The sequence below is a fragment of the Dunckerocampus dactyliophorus genome, chromosome 3 (assembly GCF_027744805.1).
Source record: "Dunckerocampus dactyliophorus isolate RoL2022-P2 chromosome 3, RoL_Ddac_1.1, whole genome shotgun sequence".
NCBI classification, from domain to species: Eukaryota; Metazoa; Chordata; class Actinopteri; order Syngnathiformes; family Syngnathidae; genus Dunckerocampus; species Dunckerocampus dactyliophorus.
Genome location: NC_072821.1, coordinates 4,952,507 through 4,976,229, shown reverse-complemented (window position 1 = coordinate 4,976,229; position 23,723 = coordinate 4,952,507). Strand labels below are relative to the sequence as shown.

General features: G+C 41.4%; 1 protein-coding gene across 8 annotated transcripts in view; it reads left to right on the top strand.

Moving 5' to 3' along the window:
* The first annotated feature begins 11,163 nt into the window (after window positions 1–11,163).
* celf6 (CUGBP Elav-like family member 6) overlaps window positions 11,164–23,723 on the top strand; it is a 204,569-nt gene continuing 192,009 nt past the window's right edge. For 7 of the 8 annotated variants that reach the window (XM_054772025.1, XM_054772020.1, XM_054772023.1 and 4 more), the window contains exons 1-2: window positions 11,165–11,603; window positions 21,265–21,347. In XM_054772025.1, coding sequence (XP_054628000.1) covers window positions 11,354–11,603; window positions 21,265–21,347 — 333 coding nt within the window. In that variant the 5' untranslated portion in view covers window positions 11,165–11,353. Of the gene's footprint in view, window positions 11,604–21,264; window positions 21,348–23,723 lie in introns of all 8 variants that reach the window. The other variant, XM_054772024.1, reaches the window with a different exon arrangement.

The following is a 23,723-nucleotide window of genomic DNA, read 5'->3' as shown; positions in this document are numbered from 1 at the left end:
TATCTCACATTCCAGCTATCTGAACTGTCCAGAAGTACAACGTGTTCAGTAAGGAAGGCTAAAAGCCCAGCATCAACACTGAGAAAAAAGAAATATCTGAAGACAAAGGTCTTATGGCTTAATGGAGAGTGACTCTTGATGGAACAGCTGGGGGCCTCCGGCTGGATCAGTAACAACCACAGAACTCAGGTCACCCTTGTAAATGAGATCTTGATCTCGATGGGATTTATCTGGTTAAATAAAGGTTAAAAAAATAAAAAAAAGGAAGTTGGGTACTGATGTGGGCTAGTGGACCTTTTGAAAGACTCAGAATCAACTCCCAAACCTTACGGCAGCTTTCAGAAGAGTCTTTCTTTAAGCTGTGCAACAGGAAAAAGTCTGCATCTTTCAAGGGGACCAGGATATTACAGGATGTTGCGGGACAATGTTGTATCGGGGGTTATCTGTGAACTTCTTTTGCTGTTTACACAGCTGACTTCCATTTGTGCTTCATTGTTTCCAGACTTCCGTGTGGAAGTATGTGGAAGTTTTTGCCAAGTTATCCAGTAAGCTTCTCTCTTGAGTTTGTTACACTTGCTCGCATCTGGACTGTATGCTCTGATCAGGGTTTTTGCCCCGGCAGCTCTTTTTGTTGTGCTCTCTATTTTTTCCTATTTTTGTACACCACGGTGCATTTGATGTTCATCACTCTTGTTGTTTTTGTGACCATCTGGGCATTAAAAGACATTTGTTATGTCAAATGAGTAAGAGTTTTAATCGGATTAATCATTATTTGCCAATAAATTAATCATGATTAATCACCATCTGCAACTGTGTGAAATATGCCAATTTCTTACTGTATTTTTTTAACTAAAAAATAAATAACAGGGCATGATTATATATGTTTGGATGTATTAAAAGCTCCAAATTAACTGAAAATGTAAATGACACTTAACAATACCATACATGTCTGAATATGCAAATAGGCTCTGTCCAATAATACCGACCCACCAATGTTATTGGCCCGATACTGGCATAAATATGTGATATCAGCAGACCGGCATGTTTTTTTTTTTTGCCTATAATGAAAACCGCTTGAAAAAATGTTGCACAGATGGACATTTTAATGTTCACATATCCAGGCCGTTTGTTCACATACAGTGCAAGCCCACCTCCTTTGCACTTTACACAGCTCTTTCATCTGTCCCTGTCCGCTCTGACTTTGCTGAAGTCCGCTACTAGCTCCACGTTAGCCTCTGGGAGGCTAGCTGTTAGCCATGTTTCAGTGAAGCCAATAAGCTGCACCTCCTGAAGGTCTCGACATTTGGTTGATATCGGAATCGGAAATTGAGAATTGGACAATATCGGTATATCGGTGATCGGCAAGAAAACTAATATTGGACATCCCTACTCTTTAATAGTAGCAGAACATTTTAATACACTTTAGCAATGTTTTTATGAGCAAAGAGGGGTTGCGTTCAGGGGTTGGTGCGGTTGACTTAAGAGCTTGCACTACAGTAGTACTTTTGTCATGGGCACAAAGGCTCTGACGTAAAGAACATACGCAAAAATAAAGGACTTGACGTGGCAGCTTTCGTGACATATTACATGACGTAACTCAAAAATTCTAAACCAAAATGAATATGTAGGTAATTTGTATATTGTGCTATATTTAGCAGTTTAGATTTAACAAAAAGCTTCTAAAATATACTTCCATAGAGCGCTGTTGTCACACACACACGGGGAGAGAGCAGAGCAGAGAGAAAACACTTCCAGTGCATTTTCTCTTCCAGAGTTGTAATTTCATTTGCACACAGGTCTGTGTCTTTGGTCCATGTTGCAATCACGTTTGAGCTACAAAAAACAAAAAACAAAATTCACCAGACTTTGCTCGCAAGCGGACCGTGACCCATCTCTCAAGTGGTCTCGGTCCACGTGTTTGGCGCACACCAGGGTTCGGATTAGGCATGGGCCGGTTACCGGTTTCAAGCTATACCAAGGTATGAAAAAGTCACGGTTTCAAATTGCTCTGAAGGCAAATGCATTAGCGGGGAGTCGCGTCATCACTTCTTTTAGCCTCTTTTAGCAAAACACGTAAAAGACATACAAATAAGTCGTTGGGATCGGGCGTTCGGGTTTATAAAAATGCACGATATTCAGGTTTGATGTTTATTAATGTTTTGGATTGACCGAGAGTGCTGTAGACTTCCCTCACAGTAAGTACGTATACACTTGCCGTCGGAGTATATGATATATATTGTCTCTGCAACAATGGGACAAAGACAAATCCCTGAACAGTTTGTCCTTTTTATAGCCTTCAAGTAACAAAGAAAAAAAAGAACAGATAATGTTGTGCAGCCAGTGAATGCAACCCTTTGTGACTACAAAGGCTTTCCTTTCACTTTCTCTGAATTGTGTTGCTTATTACCATCACATAACTGATGGCTCTGTTGGCTAAAAAAGCAAAAAAAAAACAGTTGATTCAAAACCCAAGAACACTGCTTGACTCAAATTTCATATGAATAAAAATAAACAAAAAAAAGCATGTGCTAAATGATGCCTCTGCAAATTGAAACAGCCATTTTATTGGAATATTTTCGGGATGTGGGTGACATTGCGCTGATGTTATTGTTGGTAATGGCGAGCTCAGCAGGGTGTTTATTTGAGGAGCACTTGGCCTGACAGCTCTTGGCAAGTGCTCTCTCTCTCTCTCTCTCTCAAGCTGTTGTTGTGAGATTGGCCGCCAACCAAGAGAATTAAAGGTCCTAACCGTCTATATATTCAAATAAAGGCCTTGATTACACGTGTGATTTGTCACCATGATTCATCTTTGCATGAACTGACTGGAGGAACATGTTGTGTTTATAACACATGGGGCGCTTCTCCACAGCGGGTTTGTCCTGGCCACCATCCAGCTAGCAAGGGCGAAGAGAATAATCTAACTGGCATAAAAGACGTGTAAGAATAAAAGTACCATATTGAACCGAATGTAAGACGGTATTTTTTTTCCAATAAAAAAATCTGGAAAGGACGGCTTGTCTTATATTCGGGGTCTGGGTGTCTATACATGCAGAGCAACAAGCTTTTCTTCCTGTCACTCACACATGCAGAGATGCCGCCGCAAACAACAGAGGAGTTAGGATGCTGAGAAGCATTCACACAAACAACATAAACCAACCCAACATCGCAATGCTCAGCTCATTCAGGACACGCTGGCCATCTATGACTTTTCAAAAGTTCCCACCAAAGTTCCCATTCATTTTACATTTAACATTACATGCAACTGAGGATAAGCGGCGTAGAAAATGGATGGATGGATGGACATTACTGTACATGCAACATTCTGCTTGTTCCGTGCACGGCAGCATGGCTCAGGTTGTAGGTTGGTCGTCTCCCAGCCTGATGGTTTCTGGCCCGATCCTCAGTCGGTGACTAGATTTCAACACATTTCTACGATATTTCAACATTCATTTTACATTTCAGTATTCACATGCAATTTCTACTGAGATTGCTTCATCTAGTTTTAAGACAATGGTGATCAGTGACGCAGGGTCACTAAACAACCATCCAGCAGCTAAGAAATCTACCGGTTGTTGCAAAGACGATAAAAAAAAAAATGCATTTTGTAAGTTGGTGTCTTGAAAAAGACGGGTCATTATATTCTGGCTTAATTTTTTCTCTCCTAAAAAGAAAGATTGTCTTATACTGTGAACAGGGTCTTTCGGGTCCATATGGTATAAGAAACAAACAATCAACAGGATTGTTCATTGTCTCCTACCTGTCCCTGTTTAGTTCAACACTAAACACTGTACAAAACACAACTGACAAAAATGAACACTACACTTTTGTAGTCGTTTTTGCTACAGCGCATCTTTTAATTTCCGCTGAGACGTGCTTGTTGTAAAATAACCGCAGCGACAAATTGCCCTTTTTTTCAGTCTTTATCCCTTTTTTGAAAATTTGCTGGATGAAAACAACTCAGATGTGCTGCAAATCACAGTCAAGACACGAAGGAAAGCTCAATATGAGGGACTTTTACGCAATTGTATCACTTACCCGGTATATTACATAACATTCCGCTGAGGTATTCCCGATGCGGCTTTTGTTTTTAATGCTATTATAAAACACGGTAAGTTTACGCGTATGAAGAAAAAAAAAGTTGTGTGAAACAAAGTTACTGATGCCGCGTGTAACGCTGCCGTGGGTACTTTTCAAATCTATATCAGGGGAATTGGAAGTTGACAGCAAAATTGCCATCATTTTTTTTTTTTTTTTGCAACAGCAGCCTGAGGGAGGGAAGGGAGATTGGGATGTGAGTGAGGACTCGCAAAAGCAGAACACACAAAACATAATGGTGTGCCTGCCTCTTTTTGATTGACTGGTAGAGCATTATATGCATTTTGTACTTTAGATTAGGGATGCGTCGATTAGGGCTTTGTGCTGCGTATTCCGATACCTAGCATCCATGAGTGAAATCGTCCGATACCGATACCATCACATGGATTAACTGTCAGTTTTTCAATGTATTTATGATGAGTGCTATTGACCAGGGGTGCCATATGAGAGGGAAAAGTTAGGACAATTCCAAGGGGGGTCCAAAAAATAGGTAATTATGAAACAATAAAAGGCCAACCTCCACATATCAAAATTCACATTTACATGCAAAAATCCAAACTATGAGTCCGCAGTCAGAGGAGGATTGCACATTCGTATTTTGGGATTCATTAGCAGCCAGAACACAGATGAGTCACTGTGATCTGCTGACCTCTCATTTGTTTTTATCTCTTTTCCTTTATTCCACCTTGCATCACTACAGTGGTGCGCTTCATTATTATTCACCAGAACATGAGCAACACACCACACAGAGCATCCATACGGGAACGAATAAAGAGGGAAAAATATCCACATAACAAAGAAAACAAGCAAGTTCCTTCATAAAAAAAATTATAACAATCACTTCTACCCCAGAAGCAACAACAGCATAAAAGCAAATGACATGTTGTGGAATTGTTCTAAGAGAAAGTAATGGCATCTGAGTGGGAAGATATTCATCTAGCAGGCATCGTATGAGCCCCTTGCCTCCGGCTATGGCACACACTTACACAAATACTGTCACACCTCATAGTGTCCGCGCCGTGAATATCAATTATTGCTCCCCTTTTTTTCGGACCCACAAAATGTTAACGCACGACGGCGTTCCACCTCCATATTTCCACTTGAACAGGGTAATGAAAACACAGTCTAAAGGAATTGTGCATGACACCCCCAACGTCTCTTTGGAAAAACGCACGTAATGTTGGTGTGACGTGACTATAATTCACCTTGGCGGCGCTGTGACTGATTCTATTAATAAGAAAGAAACTCCCAAAAAAAGTAAAACATGTGGATGATTTTGCGATATAGCACATGTTAGCATATGAAGCTCACAGCTAACGGCTACATTTGAACATTCCTAACTGTCACGCAAGTATAAAAATAAGTTAACGTTTACTTTTTAAGATACTTTTAAAGTTTTCCCATAATGCATTGCGTCTGAGCAACGCATTCACTGGAGCGCTGCAATGACGTCAGCATCCCTCTGGGCTTCTCTGGCTCCCTCTGGTGGACAGAGGCAACATTACAGCACCATCCATCCATTTTCTATGCTGTTTGTTCTCCAATTAAATGCTTGCTCAAACAAAATGCATTATGGAAAAACTTTAAAATGGTTTAAAATGTTTTTTTCTCATTTTAAACTACTATACTGGTACATGTTTGTTTATTAAGTATTAACTAAAAGGTCTATTAAGTACACTTAGACACTGCGTCCACAGTTATTAGCAATTTGCATTATTGATTATTAGTTTCATTATTTAACAAAATCTGTCTTCAGATATTTGTTGTAAGACAGCCCTGGGGGATCATGGGTTCCTGGGTGCTTCACGTTTGATTTTTCTCAAATATTTGGCAGTTAATTGGCATGTTTTTCTCCTAATATGCATGTTTTTCGTCATAATATCTTGGCAATTTCGGCAATTTCAAAAGTGCAGCATCCCTATGAAAGATGTTTTACAGTTCTTGACTTTTAAATTTCTTTTCTGGCCCATTTTGTCAGAGGAAAAGAAGCTGCTTAATAATGTGCACACCATGTTGATCTCCTAAGGCCACACCCTCCCTCAGTGCACACGTGTGCATCACCTGGTATGCTTAAACCCAATAGGCACTCAAGTTTATTCAGCTAGGGGTTGGACAATATGCATAAAAATGAGAATATGGTCAAAATACGGACTTGCTTAATAATTGTGCACACAGTGTACAATTATGATATATATATATATACACACAAATCCTAATTTTCCTCGAAACTTAGTGTGTGTGGCTTATACAGAGGCATTTACGGTATATATTTTTTTCAAAATTGACTCAGAAAAGCCACAAAAAAGCCGAAGAAAATGAAAAAGATCCGTCCAGAATGAATCCTCTGATGCTCGCTGAACTGAGGTCTCAGTGAACTGACTGGCAGTAATTGCTGAGACAAGGAGAAAGGGCAGGATTAAATAATCTCTGCCTCTGCTTCTTCCTACTCCTTTTTAGTCATGTTAAACTGTATAAGTAAGTACAAATGTGACGTATGTCAATGTGCTTAACTTTGTTAAGCATGTTTGAATAAAAAAAGAAAAAAACGTGATGTCCTGTAAAAATTCTGAATTGTATGACTTCAGTGGCATTCGACTATTTTTTGGGGTATCTGCAAGAATATTTCATGAGTTTTGATGACAGGTATTAATTTAGCCATATGTTTATGGTTTATGGTAGTGGTTGTTGTACACATCTGATGTAATGTACATACATATTAATCATCGTACATACATATTAATCATAATCAAAGCTTACGGTTTTTTTGGTTTAATTATGACTAATGTGCTTTGAAGTCTATGTCAATACAACACCAATGACGCCTTCAGTGACAAAGACTAAATGGGAATATTCAAGGAGTGCGGCATCTCAACACTCTATAAGGTAGCTTGCAGCCCTCATTAGCAGCATTCTTAATTGACTATGGTGACACGCAATCAATTATTGATACATGATATGACGCCATCACATCAAACTTAATTACCCGCATCAGCACAAGGCTCACTGCCCCTCGTATTGACGCCGCAGTGAGCCTCCACATTCCCAACTGAACTAATTATTAGAAGCTCTCACACTGAATGGCCACATGCTTGTTGCCGTGCATGCAGGATAGTTCAGCACCGTGGACAGCGACATGGCGATTTCAACCAGCGCCTCCACCAGAAATCAGCACTAAGTCACTTGAAAATCACCTGGTAGGCAGTGTATTTACATTCAGAGCTTTTGTACAGGTCAAAGCTTCAAGATTAAGGTCAAAGTCACACAATCTCAAACATGTCAAACGCAAAAAAAAAAAAAAACTTAAAATTTGCCACCAGATTTATCAGATCGTCTCCAAGCTAAAATCGATTTTTAGCTGATGTTGTATGTTTAGCTAATGATTTTGATTAACCTTGACCTGGAGGGAGTGCTTCAGGTCAAAGGCCACCAGTGGCCAAGTCAAAAACCTATCTTCCACAAACCAAATTAAAAGTATTCATGCAGTCTTTCTATGCCTGTCCTTACTTAGCCAATATGCCCAACCATGATAAGCACAATGGCCAAAAAATATGATTTTCCTGTTCGATAATGCCAACAATCTCCACCACTTTGTCATCTAAGAAACCAACAGAAAGACACTACCTTATATTCATTATATACTGTACGTTATGCGATTTTGGAGCAAAACTTCACAACCGGGTGAATATACGACAGGTTAACAGAGTAATTGATCGAGTAATACCTTAAATTAAAGCTCTTGATGAAGGCCTTCCATCACATCAATTGTTTTGTCAATATGCCCAAATATGTTGGCACAAGGCTAAAAAAACATGTTCTTGCATGGACTTGACAACAACCACTGTTTATTCATTTAACAAAAAAACGCTACCTCGCATTCAGCATTGTTTTTTGTAAGGATTCAGTTTTTGTCAAAACTTATTGCAAAAAATATGTCTCAGTTTCTGTACACTGTCTCAGTTACCATACGGCCTAATAGTGTGTCTAACAAATTAGTCGACATGTTGGTAACTCAAGTCTCTGTGAAGCATGGATAGCAGTTATTTTAGAATTGGGACACGAGACAGATTGCAGCCATTATCATCTTAATTATATGTGTGTGTGCTTTATTTGTTCATAGAATGCACACAAGATGATGAACAACTCAGTATCTGACGCCTTGCTCCTTCTTAACAAGCGCAGTGCTCCAATGGCTGGTGAGGTGTTCGGGCACACTGCGTATTTCTGAGTGTTAAGAGGAATCCGCGCGTGTTTTAAAATTAAATATGGCTGCCAGAACTTTGATGCGGAAGGCGAAGAATACTATTGAATTCCAAAAAGAGGTCATAGCAAAGTACGAAGATGGCGACTGTTATAATAAGATTGAAATGCAAAGGTGTATTATATTATAGTATTTCTAATGGGAAAGATTGATTTGGTTTTCATATGTTTCGGTTTTCGTCTGACCTTTTGGAAAGGAATAACGACTAAAACTGAGGTTTCACCGAGGTTTCCTCTAAGTACGCAATGACCAAAAACATCATATTTGTGTGGGTTTTTTTTTTTTGCTTGTCCAATATATGTCATCACTCTTATCAAACAAAAACTGAAGCCCTGAAACACACAATTCCGTGGTCATAAACAACAGACAGGCTGAACATGCTGGCAAAGATTAAGTAGAATTACAAGCTTTTTTTGTTTTTTAGATTGTAAAAAGTGATGACCTCTCTCCTGGGGGATCCATGTTAACGTGAGATTATCTGGCGGTTGTATCCCCGAGCTCCATTCCCAAATGTGATGCTCTTTCACAACTTTATCTGCAACCCTCCAGGGACGTTATTTATGAGCTGACCTTGCACTCTGACTCCTGAAGAGGTCAAACACGTCTGTCAGTCTGTCTCCCTCTGTGGGTGTTAAGTGCAACAATCGCCGTGTCACACATGACCTTTGACTTTGGTTTTTATTTCTGTTTTTGTGGTTCTCTGGTGGGACTCAATTAGTCTGTTGACAAGTGATCTGTCTTTACTACAAAATAAATACAATATATATGTACTTTGTCACATACAGTCCTTCATAGATGTATATGTAAAGTAGCTTTTATCAACACTGAGAGCCGTTTCTAATCTTTTTGTTTCCCCGTTTAGCCACATGAAACGAGCACAATGAAAAACCTATTGTTAAACGAATACCCCTCTGACAGTATCAACTGATCTATCGAAATACAGTGGTGCGGAAAAGTGATTGCCCTGCCCGTTAATACATAACAGAGATTAATTGAGATCTATCAGTCAGGAAAAGGTTATAAAGCCATTTCTAAAGCTTTGGGACTCCAGTGAACCACAGTGAGAGCCATTATACCCAAATGGTGGAAACATGGAACAGTGGTGAACCTTCCCAGGAGTGACCAGTCAACCAAAATGACCCCAACAGCGCAAAGACGACTCAAACAAGAGGTCACAAAAGACCCCACAACAACATCCAAAGAACTGCAGGCCTCACTTGCGTCAGTTAAGGTCAGTGTTCATGACTCCACCGTAAAAAAGACACTGGGCAAAAATGGCCTGCATGTCAAAGTTCCAAGACAAAAACCATTGCTGAACAAAAAGAACATTAAGGCTCGTCTCAACGGCGCATTTCAGAAAAAGAACATCATATCAAGAGTAAAATATGGTGGTGGTAGTGTGATGGTCTGGGGCTGTTTTGCTGCTTCACGACCTGGAAGACTTGCTGTGATAAATGGAACCATGAATTTTGCAGTCTACCAAAAAATTCTGAAGGAGAATGTCCAGCCATCTGTTAGTGGCCTCTAGCTACAACCAACTTGGCTTCTGCAGCAGGACAATAATCCAAAACACACCAGCAAGTCCACCTCTGAATGGCTGAAGAAAAAAACACGTTCTGACCTGAATCCTATTGAGATGCTGTGGCATGACTTTAAAAAGGCGCTTCATGCTGGAAAACCCTCTAATGTGGATGAATTACAACAATTCTGCAAAGATGAGCGGGCCAAAATTCCTCCACAGCGCTGTAAGAGACTCATTGCAAGTTATCACAAATGCTTCACTGCAGTTGTTGCTGCTAAGGGTGGCCCAACCAGTTATTAGGTTTAAGGGGGCAATCACTTTTTCACACATGGCCATGTAGGTTTGGATTTTTTTTCCCTCTTAATAATAAAAAGTTTCATTTAAAACCTGCATTCTGTGTTCAGTTGTGTTGTCGTTGACTAATATTTAAATTTATTTGAAGATCTAAAAAATTTAAGTGTGACAAAAATCCTAAAAAAAAAAGAAATCAGGAAAGGGGCAAACACTTTTTCACACCACAAATAAAGTTAAATTATATATCCTATTGAGAAAGTAAAAAATAATAAATAAAAAACACCAGTCCAATTAATGGGAAAAAATCTAACAAAAAATAAATAGCTTGTTGCTATTCCTTGGTTTCCAGGTTATGCAAAAAAAGCCTGATTTTCCTTCTTTTGAGCTTTTCTTCGTGTCACTCTCTCTTTCTCTCTCTCTCTCTCTCACACACACACACATGCGCACACACACAAAAACAAAATACAATGAAAAAAAAGGCTGTTATATTTTATATAGCAAAATGAAATATATAAAATAAAATGAGGTCAAATGAATAAAGGTAATAGTAGGTGAGTTGAAAATAGATTACAGAATATATATATATATATATATATATATATATATATATATATATATACTTGACTTTGTAGTTTGGTTTATGTTTAAGGTAAAAACAATGTGAAAAAAAGCCTGTAAAAATAGCTGCTGATAATACATAATGCAATGTTGCTTTTTTAAACTACATAACTATTCTAACATATAGTCAACATTTTCTATAGGAGGACCGCATCCAGTTCCACCAAATTACCTTAATCACGTGACAGGCAAGGTAGAGTTTACGCTACAGTATTAAGCTTGCCTTGCTGCCCACGCCTGCGTGCAAAACCACGCCCCCTAGTACACAAACCACACCTCCTCTAGCCCCCACTCCCCGCCTTCCCATTGGCTCGCGGCAGGCGCTAGTTATATGCAAATGAGATGATGGGTGGCCGGGGTCTGTTAGTAAAACTGACGTCACGAGGGAAGAAGAGGGAAAGGAAGAGAGGAGAGTAGAAGGAAGAGGAGGGGGAGACTGCGCGAGAGAGAGGGTGAGAGAGAGAGAGAGAGAGAGAGAGAGAGAGAGAGAGAGATAGAGAGACAGAGAAAGAGAGAGAGAGAGAGAGAGAGAGAGCCGAGCCCCGCCGGCGGCCCATTGAGGAAAGATGGCCACAGTCAGTGCAAACGGAGTGCAGCAGGAGAATGGATTCAGCACCACGAACAGCGGCGGCAGGATGAACGGGCTCAGCCTCGGCCAGAACACCATCCCCATGAAGGACCACGACGCCATCAAGCTCTTTATCGGCCAGATCCCCCGCAACCTGGAGGAAAAGGATCTGAAACCGCTCTTTGAGGAATTTGGCAAGATATACGAACTCACGGTACTGAAAGACAGGTTTACCGGGATGCATAAAGGTTGGTTGTGGCTTTTTGTGATTTTCCTCAGTCTTTCTCATCTTTGTAAGTGTGCAAAAGAGGCAGGATTAACATGAAACAGTGACCTATTTTTGTGTTTTTGGGACTGGAGGGGGGCGGACCTAACTATTTTAACACGTGGATGTGTTCCGCGCCTGTTAATTGCATGAGCGCATCCACGTGAAGACAGCTACTACACGCCTTTGTGCATGTGTGTGTGTGTGTGTGTGTGTGTGTGTTTACATTGACAATCATGAGCGTGTAAGGGGGCGGGACGCTGCTGCAGCTTCACAACAATTTTTTCCCCCTCTAAACACGCACACACACGCACACACACACAGTTCCAAAATGGATGTTTGGGGGTGGTTTTGGCATTCACTTTTGACCTATTAGGCTGAGTTCACACTTGTGGTTCGGTGTACAAAAAAAACAAACAACAAAAGAGCACACGCTCACACACACACGCACACACACATTTAGTGTGCACTTTAGTGCGGTTTGCTTTACATTCACACTGGTATTGTTGCCATGGGACCAAAGGCTGTGCAGTAAAGAACATATGCATAAAGTAAGTACTAGTTTGGGCATCTTTCATGACATTACAAGATGTAAATCAACTATTCCCACCCACACTGTTGCCTGCTGGATTAAATACATATTTTATTTTCATATTCTGCTATATTTACCAGCTTAGATTTGACAAAAGCTTCTAAAATATACTTCTAAAGAACACTTTTGAACCAAACACACTGAGAAACGTCTCTTCAAGCGGTCCCGTGCACACCCGGGTTTGGATGACCGCATTTACACTTGACCAAACAAACCGTACTACCAGAACAAATAGACCAGAGTTTGTTTTAACAGCAGCACACACGTGTGAACTCAGCCTTATGCATGACGTACACGGCAGCTGCATGGTGTCGTCGTGGTGCTGCATGGGCGGGCTGCAGTCAGGAAGTAGGAGAGCGTTCAGGACGATGATTATAATAATAAAAGAGACTCTCTGCTATACAGTGCGAGTGTGTTCTCCTCACTCCTCCTTGCCCCCCCCCTGACCAAGACATCAGTAATCACCTTGCAATTATGGCGACAAGCTGCTGATTACAAGAGATCGATCACTTCTTAATGATAGTTATAAGCAAAGAGTGAGGATGAGAGACTTGTTTTTTTTTCAAGGCACAAAGAGCCATTAAGTCCAAAGTCCATTAGGCGGAACTTTAATTGCTTTCTGCACGCTTTCCCCCTCTATACGTTTAAGGCACGCACAATGCAGTAACACATGGGAGTTCATCATTTTTTTTAGATAATTTGGAAAATGATCAGAGTGCAAGACATTATTTATGCATTTTAATATATATATATTTTATTTTTTTAAAACCATTATCACTTTATTTCTAACCCCCGATTATAAAATAATAATATGTAAACATGCAGGAAATGAACAAACGATCAGTAACAATTGATGAGATGGAAGGCCTTCAGCTCTGCTTCTTCCTGCTGCTTTTTGGACATGTTGAATTGTGCGAGTGCAAACATGTGATGTACTTCAATGTAACTTGTTAAGCATGTTTGAAATAAACTAAACCAGTGAAATGAGTACTTATTTTCAAGCTTTTCCAGCCAGTAAAGCTGCGACACATTGCATTTTTACATGTATATGTACAGTATATGATTATCATTATTTTATCTATGAAATTAAAGAATATGTTATTGTACTTAAAAAAAGAACAAAACATAAAGGGAAAATAACTTGGTATTCTATGCACAGCAATATTATATTCTTTTATTTTTTGTTTTAAACACCATACGAGGAAAATTAAAAATGTATCGTGATTAATAATGTATTCTCTTATGTGGCCACTGTCGCACCTTTTATTGTATTAAACTAAATTTTTTTATTAGCTGTACATGCACGTTTTTCTTTATTGGATTCTATGTAATGATTGGCTGGTAGATATCACATGGTGCCTGTCGTTAGCAAATATGGTTCCTCGCACTGATGCATCACGAGCATTCAATTCTCAATCCTTCCCCTCCGTTATCGCAGCCAGTCAAATTATGTATGATATGTAAGTCAGCGGCTACAGTTCATGATCTTATTGATCGCAGCGAGTAGAGCGCTTGCTGCGATGAGCTCAGCTGAAGCAGCCTTGAACAATCCGTCCCAGCCCCCACCCTCTCTAAAGCCCCCTCCCCGCGCCACCTGTTCCACCGGCCAACCAGCCGCCGGCGCTCAACCTCTTTTCCCGTCGTGATCGATTAAAAACAATATCCCCCATGTTGCCGTTGTTTACGCCTGTCCTCTCGGCCATCCTCTGAATGTCAACACAGAAGGAGGTGGTCTGTCTCGCAAAGACGGATAATCCTGTTCCAGGATTCCGCTGGTTCCGCCTGCCCAAGTCGCTCTGATGCATATATGCGCTTGACATTCAAAGTCACTTTACTTTTAATAAGATTTGACCAATGCATTACAGGGATGAGTTTTTTTGCTCATGTAAAGCATGTCCCTGCTGCAGTGTCATGTGATGGCTGCAGGAAGCAACAAGAGCAAGGAAATGGGATTAGTGTCATTAAGGAAAACCAAAGCAGGTGAAGTGTATCAGCAGCGCCCAAGGGTGGGGCCCCCGCTCAGGGACAGACACATCCTGTTGTCGGGTAAAAGAAAGACCACTTGTAGAAAATGTAAAAGAGGCTCGGTTCCTTCCTTGCCTCCGTCGCCAAAGTGCTTGTTCATGTGGGGTTTAGCTGGTTTTCTTTGATGTATGAAGAGCACGGTTCTAGACCTGCTCTATGTGTAAACGGAATTAGCCCGATATAAATATAAATTTAAATGATATGACTTGACTAACCTGGAGACCTATCACGTCCCCATACTGGCACATCGCCAGATGCTGTGTGGCAAGGCCGGATTTACAATTTACGGACTATTATGGCTCGATACGGCAATTATGCAGGTTTTCTGACACTCCCTTCTCCCACCCTGCTGTGTTTTATATGTCACACCAGACCCGGACGCCAACACGCATCAAATGATTTGATTGTAGGATTTGGGGTTTTGTGTAAAAGGCACAGGCTGCTATATGTCACACCAACTCTTTCAGCAATTTTGCGGGTTTTCTGTTTGAAAGAGGCTACCTAATGTAGTGTCCGCTGACTCGTCTGTTTATTTACCAGCGGTTGTAAAACAATGTTATTGTCAGATAGCTGCAAACATCCCACAGTCGTCATGCGGGGGTGGAAGGGAAGGTTGACTTGACAGTCTGTGTGCAAGGTGCAGCCAGGTTGCGCTGTTTAACATCCATCATTTTGGCCGTGCACTACATTATCATAACACTTAGTGTCAGCGCCAGGAGCCTGCGCGCCGTTCAGACATGCTGAATGATGGCGGGGGGCAAATACTTCGTTTGAGTAGTGTTATTTATCAATCCGTCTAGGATCGCTGGGAGGAGACGCGCCGCACAGCACAGCACAGGAGGAGCAGATACAAAGAATTCTCGTGTCCTCATCCATTGTGCGCTCATATCATAGGGAGGGTCCATGCAGGCTATTAATAGAAGAGGACATAAAACCCTCTTATAAGCGCTCCAGTGACATTCATACAAAAATCTCCTTTCAAATGTGACATGGAATGCTTTGTGGAAGTTTTGGAGAGTGACAGACTCACGCTAAAGCACGAGCGTGTTGATTGACAGGTCATGTATGTTGCAGTCGTGTGAACTGTGTTTGAACCAGACTGCTAGCGTTAGCGCCCGGAACAGCTTGTTCTTGACGGATGGATGTACAGATGCTCCGCGGGCGACGCAAACGTCTGGATATCCGCGGTCACGACAGCGTCAGTGCCATTTTTAGATACACTATACACAGAATATACTGTATACGACACGTTCTTCGAACCTGCAGGGATCTTTCAAAGGATCTTCTGTTATATGTACATTTTGAACTTGTTAGTCGCTGTTGAAATGGAAATTCCGTGGTTGTAATTGTTACATTATTGAGGTATGATTTTGAAACCTGATATTATTATGTTTTTTCTTGAGAGGCTCTGATATTAACTGTATTTGCATCCTGCAAAACGATTTGCAATGGAAGCCATTGTTGATGCGCTGTTTGAAAAATACACACACAATTTGTCCTGCACACATAATGTTGACGAAGTTCACAAACGTTGGAAATCTAATCACAATCGTTACCTTTATGCTCCTTATTTGGCATGGACAGCGACTTGAACACCTCCTGTTTTGCTTCTACACAAACCAGCTGCAAAGCACGAAGTGAAGCTGTAATTATGGGAGTCTAATCACAAAACGTAATTAAGTTCATTATGTATTGATATCTAAAAATCATGTGGTGTCCAATCATCATGATTGTTATCCCTGACATATACTTTGGTGAGTTCAAGGTTTTATTTGACACTATTTTTCTTGAAGTTTTGAAGTTATTTTTGGGATATTTTTTTATGATGTGACGGTGACTGAACACAAAAAAATAGGCAAGTTTTGACTGCATCAAGTTTAAAATTTGACTCCCTTGTTAGGTTTTTATTCAGTAGGTTTGTTTCAGCGATCAGTTCCCTTCCATTTCAGCAACTATTTATCAATCAGTATGCCATCTCAAGGGAGAATACTACCAATATGAAACGTGGATATGCAGTACTTTAGATTAGCAGCATAAACTTGCTATATACTGACAATGGTTGGCAAAATGTGAGGTGTGTACTCACATTTGTGGGATACTGTAGGTATAGGATACCAATTGTTAAGTTACGCAACATACCAGGAAAACTGCTCTACTGCTTAATGTTTGTTATTTTTCATATTTTTTTAAATTATAATAATTCCAGTATCTTTCCCAATGAAAAACAAATGTGTGACTCATTTTTCACTAAAATTACTAGTTAGCAATGCAGATCAACATAAACGCTCTGTGTCTTTTTCCTGGTAGCGTTTGTTGCTAAACAGAATTTGTGGGGCACAATCATTTGTGCCCTCAGTTAAAATAAAATACGGGCATATGCTCGTCGGACTTGCTGTGCTGAGAGGTTACAACCAAAGACAGAAACAAATCTGCTGCACCGATGTTTCACTTCCAAGAACTGAAGTGTGATGTCATTTACGGCCCAAAGGCCACCAGTTGAATACCTCGGCCATAGAAGATACAGCTTCTCATAGCTCCCATAAGCAGACATTTCCCATCAATTATTCAAGTTTCCAGTGATATAAATGTACAAAGGCTCAGAATGAAAGATAAACAGTGGCGCTTGTTGAAAAGAGGAAGTGGCGGCTTCCTGTGATGAGCAGGTTAAGTGGGGTGGCAGAGAGAGAGAAAAAAGACAATTTACTATTCAATAATTTCAGCGATGTCCAACAATTACATTGAAATGAAAAAGTAAAGCGCTTCCAATACATTTTGTTGATTACTTTTTCAAACTTCCTTCCCTGACAGCTTGTTTTCTGAATGGAAAAATAGTACGAGCTCACAATGGTACACATGCAAGCATTAACAGTAATTGTGTTTTTCCTTTAAAAGGCACCAGCTGGCCTTAATTGAAAAGACTGTCAAACGAAATGTGGGTAAAAAGTTGAATTGATTATCTTAGAAATGATGAATCGCGAGCGGTTGGCTTTCCTTCAGACGAGTGGTCCCTGAATGATGGAAAGGAACGCAGCAAAAATGATGCATGCATCTCATCACATTGTGCAGGTGTACGTAATATTGAGGCTAAAGTTTAATTGAAGTACAGTATTGGCCATTTGCGGAGGTAAAAATGTAAAACCACGGAAAGCCTTGCACTGACATTAAAACAAAACAATAGTGAATGGAGAAGTCAGGGGCTTGGCCCCAGAAGAATTAAAGGTGTGTTCAAACTTGTCATGTTTGGCTTCTCTGCTAGTAAAGTCCATTTGGGCAAGTGTGAACACGATCATTCGGAACCTGGAGTGCATCAAAGAAGTGATCCACTTGTCAGATAACTCTTCTGCGGTTCGGTTCGGCTCGCACTCTGCACGGACGAACGACACAGACCAGTGTCAAAAGACAGCAAAAAGCATGCAGGAATTACAATACGTGTCGCTCTTTAAAAGTATATTTTATAAGCTTTTTGTGAAATCTAGGCTGGCAAATAAGCAGAATATCAAATTAACCTACGTATTCAACCGAGCAGACAGCATTTTGGTTAGAAATAATTTGAGTTACATCACGTAATATGTCCCGAAAGCTGTACAGTCAAGCCTTTACGTTATGCATAGGTTCTTTACTGTGCAGCCGTTGGTCCCATGACAAAAAAATGGTAGTGTGAATGCTAAGCAAACCACCCGTACCAAATATGTCTTTTACTGAAGTACCAAAGCAAAGTCGTGCTACCTCCACTTCGGGTATGAATTTGTTGCAAAAGATTCAAGGAAAACCAAAACTTACGAACACCAAGGCAATGTTTCTCAAAGACAGTCATGTAAATCCAATGAATCTGTTCCACACGCTCAAAAATATTAACAAAAAATACATTTTATAGAGACAGTGAGTCAGCAACAAAGAGAGTGCTTTGTTTGGGCACTCAATTTTGCAGGCACATACAGGGCAGGTGGACTTATTAGTTATTAGTTACGTGTTACGGGCATATGAAAACTGAGGTTTGACCATGTACATACACTATGTTTTTGTCTGTGATCAACTAATCATCCTAGTGCTAATCAGGGAATCACCTCGTGGGTCTGACGCATGCTATCACTGGCACATGATGGGAATGTTTATAGGAATATTTGTTATTCCTAGGAGTTCCCACATGTCCTCTGGTTGTAACCTCTCTTTGCTTTCCCAATCATCTTATTATTGCAAGTGTTTGTCAAAGCAAACTACATGTGACATAAAAGCGCACTGGGACTCGCCTCCTCCCTGTGCTCCAACACTCCCTCCGGAGGCCTCACAGTCTTGTAATGTCAGGGAAGATGACGAGTGTTTCCCTCCCCCAGGGGCACCCAAAGTTTTCCGCTTTGCTAGTACGGCATGCCGTTTCATCAGCGTCGTGGAGGTGATTTTTCCTCCTGACTAAGTGCCTGCTAGCGGGTGAAGGTTGTCGTGAAAGGGAGCGCTCTTGGCCGGGAGCCAGTCGCTTGGCTTCAGGGGGCAACTATACGCTGCAAGCGGGCTATCATCACTATGCGTGTGTTGTGCTCCGTCTTCTCCCGTGGGAATCCTTGGCAACAGTTGTGACATGTAGTAATGGGAAATTATGCTGCACGGTGCAAAACCTAAGCTGAATGGGGTCACCCACTGTCAGCTGTGCACCCACAAAGACAGCCCTCTGATGGGAAGCTGTCGCACGTTTGTTTGCTCTTTTGTTTATCCATGCATGTTTCCTGCCTGGAACTTTCCGGGAAGAAGACTCCAGGGATGTCACAAGTTTCATTTTATAGTTGTTTTTTTCTTATATAATGACTCGTGTGTTTGAAAGGAGATAGAAAAAAAGGGCAGAGCTATAAATAAAACCCTTGCAAGACTTCTTATATGACTAACAGGGTCAAAATGAACCTTGTGACTCCCCAGCTGGAGGGATAGTCACTAATGACAGACGACATTTCCAGGTACTTCTAATTTGCCCGTCTATGTCACCTATGCCTGTGAATATTCTCATTCGTCCGCGTCATTGTTTTCTCAGGGCTCTCAATCAATCGCAACTGGACTGTTCAGGCTGTCTTAGGAAACGTTTCGCCTCTCATCTGAGCAGGCTTCATCAGTTCATGCTCAATGACGAGGTGGGAAAAACACTAGTCAGACTAGCGGACAGCTCTACTCTAAGAAATTGGTGCAAGTGTATCCAGTGTATTTATAAGGAGGATGCATGTCCAGACAGGAATGGTTTCGCTCTTTTGTGGTCGTTACGATACAATGGAGTGGGGCCTCTGTCAGCCAGCGATGGCCGTTTGGGTGGTATCACCATCGTTAGCATTCCATTCAGATGTAATCATGGTCATGTACTGAATCCAATGTGGCTGTGCCTTGTTTATTTGTTAGAGGCTAAATGATGGACTCTTTTTGGAAGGGATGAAAGGATAGCGTCGCATATGGGACAAATGTGGTGCCGCAGACCTCCCCCTCTCTTCAGAGATGGTCTCTCAACCTTAACGTAGATGGCTTCCTTCACTCCTCTTCCAAACCATCTGTCTTCTCTGTCCAGAATGTGTACATTTTTGTCCTCAAAAGAGTGCCGCTTCCCTTTGAGGTGCAGGTAAACAGCTGAGCCTTGACCTGAAGTGTTGTGACATGTGCCTGCTCAGTGGCTGCTTGGTTTCCCCAGTGTGAAAAATTGGTGCATTCCTCACTGCACACACCAGCATGCACCAGATTGTTTTTCTGGGTATGAGGTGTGTGTCACCTCCGCTTGTGTTTTCAAACATCTAATTAAGACAGGTTGCATAAAACTTAAAGTGTAGATCATTACAACGTTAAGTGAAAGAATGAACATTGGAACATTTGTCAAAACATGCACCCCTAGTGTGTTGCCTGTGCTATTATTTTTCTGAGAAATACACCACATGGTGGCGCTGTTATTAAGCAACCAAAGTTTGACCCCTGTAAGTCCAAATGTCTCACACTGTAATTTTAGGGTGTCCATGCGGTTCACACCTTTAGAGGACTGACAAGCACATATCTATAAAACTTGAGCAAGATTGGTTACAAAACATGGCCGACATCAAGCTACTGTAAACGTCTTTGCAGGGGCTTGGCTGGAACTTAGCAAATAACTGGTCATAAGTCAAACCTCGGTTTTCATACGCCCCAGTTTTCATATGATTTGGTTTCCGTCTAAAACTTCAGCCTAAATTTTGCCTCGGTTTTCGTACAGTATCGCTGCTCGTAACAAACGAGCCCGTTTTCCCTGCATTGTAACGTTCCATGAAAAATCAAGTGCCCTAACAAAGCACCTTTTGCGTTGCTGACTCACTGTCCGTGCATTTTTTATTGAGTGCAGCTGCCAATAACCCGCCATGGGGCCAAAGAAAGTTGGGAGTGCCAGCAATTTGATAAGGAAGGAAGAAACCTGTTGAATTTGATCTCGCCCGGATGTACGGGAAGTCTGAATCAACAGTTCCATCCTTGTGTCATTTCTAATTATTCCACATTGTTTTCTGCACGTCAAACTATCATTATTTTCTAACTATTTATATAATATTTTCAGATTAACATTATTTCCTATGGGAAAAATCGCCTCGTTTTTCATATGCTTTGGTTTTTGACTAGCCTTTTGGAACAAATTAATAACGAGAACTGAGGTACCACTCTACGCATGAAACAGAACCCCGATGGCATGCGGAGGTAGCAAAAATGGTGGGAAAATATTTATGAGGTGGTAAAAAGTTTGGGAACAACTGTGCAATATTGCTAGCGTACTCTTGGGCATTTTGACACACACTTGCAGCCACTCATCCCGTACACTGTATACTGTATGTGTATATGTATTGCTATGATATGCCCTGATGTATTAAGAAGCAATTGTGATATAGATTTTTAAAAATTTCTATTTCATTTGATATATTTTATATTTATTTAAATTAATATATATTTTTTTACATTTTATTTCTGCAGGAATTGCATCTTATAGCTGTGATTATACTTTAAAAAAAGGCATGTAATGTATGGAGGAATGACATCTTCCCTCTGTCTGCAGGATGTGCCTTTCTAACATACTGTGCCAGAGAATCAGCACTGAAAGCCCAGAGCGCCCTCCATGAACAGAAGACCCTGCCAGGGGTAAGTGTGTCCCCTTTTATCACCTCTTCATCTAACGCTGAAGTCGCTCCCCTTCTTCGGTCCCCTGCGGTTGGACATGTTGTCATGGCAACCCACAGACACATCATGCTGTCACCTTTGCACACATAAGTGGGAGTGGCCTATGTCACCTTGCAGTGTCTTTTTACACTAAGATATTTGACAAGCGCTCCTTCATAACAGCCGTCCTTCCCCTCGTCCTCTCTCGCAAGATGGCAGACACTAATTGCCTTGAGGAATCCCTCTCTCATTATCACATATAATCAAACAGTAAGTATAAACAATTATTTTAACCATGTATATCGCCATCTGGTGTTTTTGTTCCAAATCTCGGCTGGGTTTGATGCTGTCTTCCTCCCCCCACCCCCTCGCCAAAGGCAAGGAGGAAGAGGATAACTTTTTCAATTCAAGTAATGGCTTTCTACAAAACGGCGCAGGTAGAAAAAAAAAACAAAACGTGTTGAGTGGCGTCCTCTTAAAGCCGTCCAGGAGGAGGCCCTCAGTGTGGGATGAGGCGTGAGCTTCTGAGTGGGACTGACTCTCACATCAGGAGGAATTATCGAGGTGTGATTGAATTACGCCCCCCGGGTGCTAAAGGAGGAGATGCTCCCCCCTCTCCTCTACTTCCCAAGACACCTCTTCTCTGAGGTTTTAATCAGAGCTGCAAGATCTTAAACCCCTAGGGTGCTGCAGAGGTTCAGGACCCGAAGAGAATTGTGTGCAAAGACAGGGGCCAGAGGTGCTTGATGGACTAGGGGCTTCACTCTGCCCCCTAGTTTTTGGGTTAATCACATGTTTGCACTTCATTGCATATGATAGGTACTTCCTAGCGGTGCCCGCCTCGCTGCTCCTTGCGGCGTCGTAATGAGATGATTGTCATGATGGTTTCCTGTCTTTATTGGCCTCATGACGGGACATTCTTGTTTGTCTTCTATCTGGAAAGAGGTTAATAGCCTGCTCTTCTGGCTTTGGGTAAACATTGGCCCCACATAGAGCTCAGCAAGGGGTCAGTCCGGCAATCTCTAGCAGGTTGCACACTGAAGGCTGAATAAAGATGTCCTGTCATTGTCTATGTGTGTGTGCATGTCTGCAAAATATGTCTATAACAATGGAGGACAAGAAGACTTCTAGACACGCCTGATTGTTATTGTCATGGCCTGATGCTTGGAGATGCTTGGTGCTTCAGTGGCTTCTCCTTACAGAGCGTGATTGAGTCCACTTGTATGCGTGTGTCTCTGTGGTTGTCAGGCAACACAATGGTCCTTTTTCCCTGCGCCTGTCATTTAATGTTTTATGAAATGAAAATAACCAGCAATGCGTTGCTTTCTGGTTGGGTTGTCTGCCATGGAGGTTGAAGCCCTTTTTACCGACTGTACCAGTCTGCATTTTTCCTTTTGTGCCATTTTCCACATTCTCAGGCAGACACAAACAGTATGCATTGTGTCCTGTTGTGGTGAAAGTAGAGCTGCAACAATTAATCAATAAATTGACGATTAATCGATTATCCAATTAATCAACAACTATTTTGGTATTAGATTTAATAGGTTTTTATTTAAGAATGTAGAAATCCTCTGATATCAACCTCTCAAATATGAATATTTAAATTTCCTTAGTCATCCCTGAAAGCCAGTGGCAGGCGGTGAATTTGGTACCTGGGCCTTGAGTGGGCTGGCCAGGTTTTTTCCGCAAGACACCGTGAACCACGGTTGCCCGTACAGCACGAGAAATGTCTTTAGCGTTGTACCATACAAGCATTTAGGACGAGGGGCAACACATTAAGTGAGATAGCCTCGACCGCTGTAAGATTGCTTTAACACCAGCACGCTATCAATAATAATATTAGTCCCCTCGTCTTCGGATACATAGTCACCAATACGGCTGACTAATTTCCACAGTGGTGCTCAGCCAAATGTGACGAGCATAAATAGAACGGCTCGGTTCAGACAACTCCAAACATCTACAACATCATCTGAAACATCCATCCATTTTCTATGCCACTTATCCTCACTAGGGTCGCTGGAGCCTGTCCCAGCTGACCTTGCGGCGAGAGGCAGGATACACCCTGGACTGGTCACCAGCCAATCGCAGGGCACATATAGACAAACAACCATTCACACTCACATTCATACCTATGGACAATTTGGAGTCACCAATTAACCTAACATGCATTTTTTGGAATGTGGGAGGAAACCGGAGACTCCTCCCACACACACGGGGAGAACATGCAAACACCACAAAGGAATGCCCAACGGAGATTCAAACCCAGATCTTCCTGATCTTCTGACTGTGTGACCAACATGATAACCACTCGGCCACCATGTGGCCGCATTATCTGAAATAGTTCGCAATAAATATTTA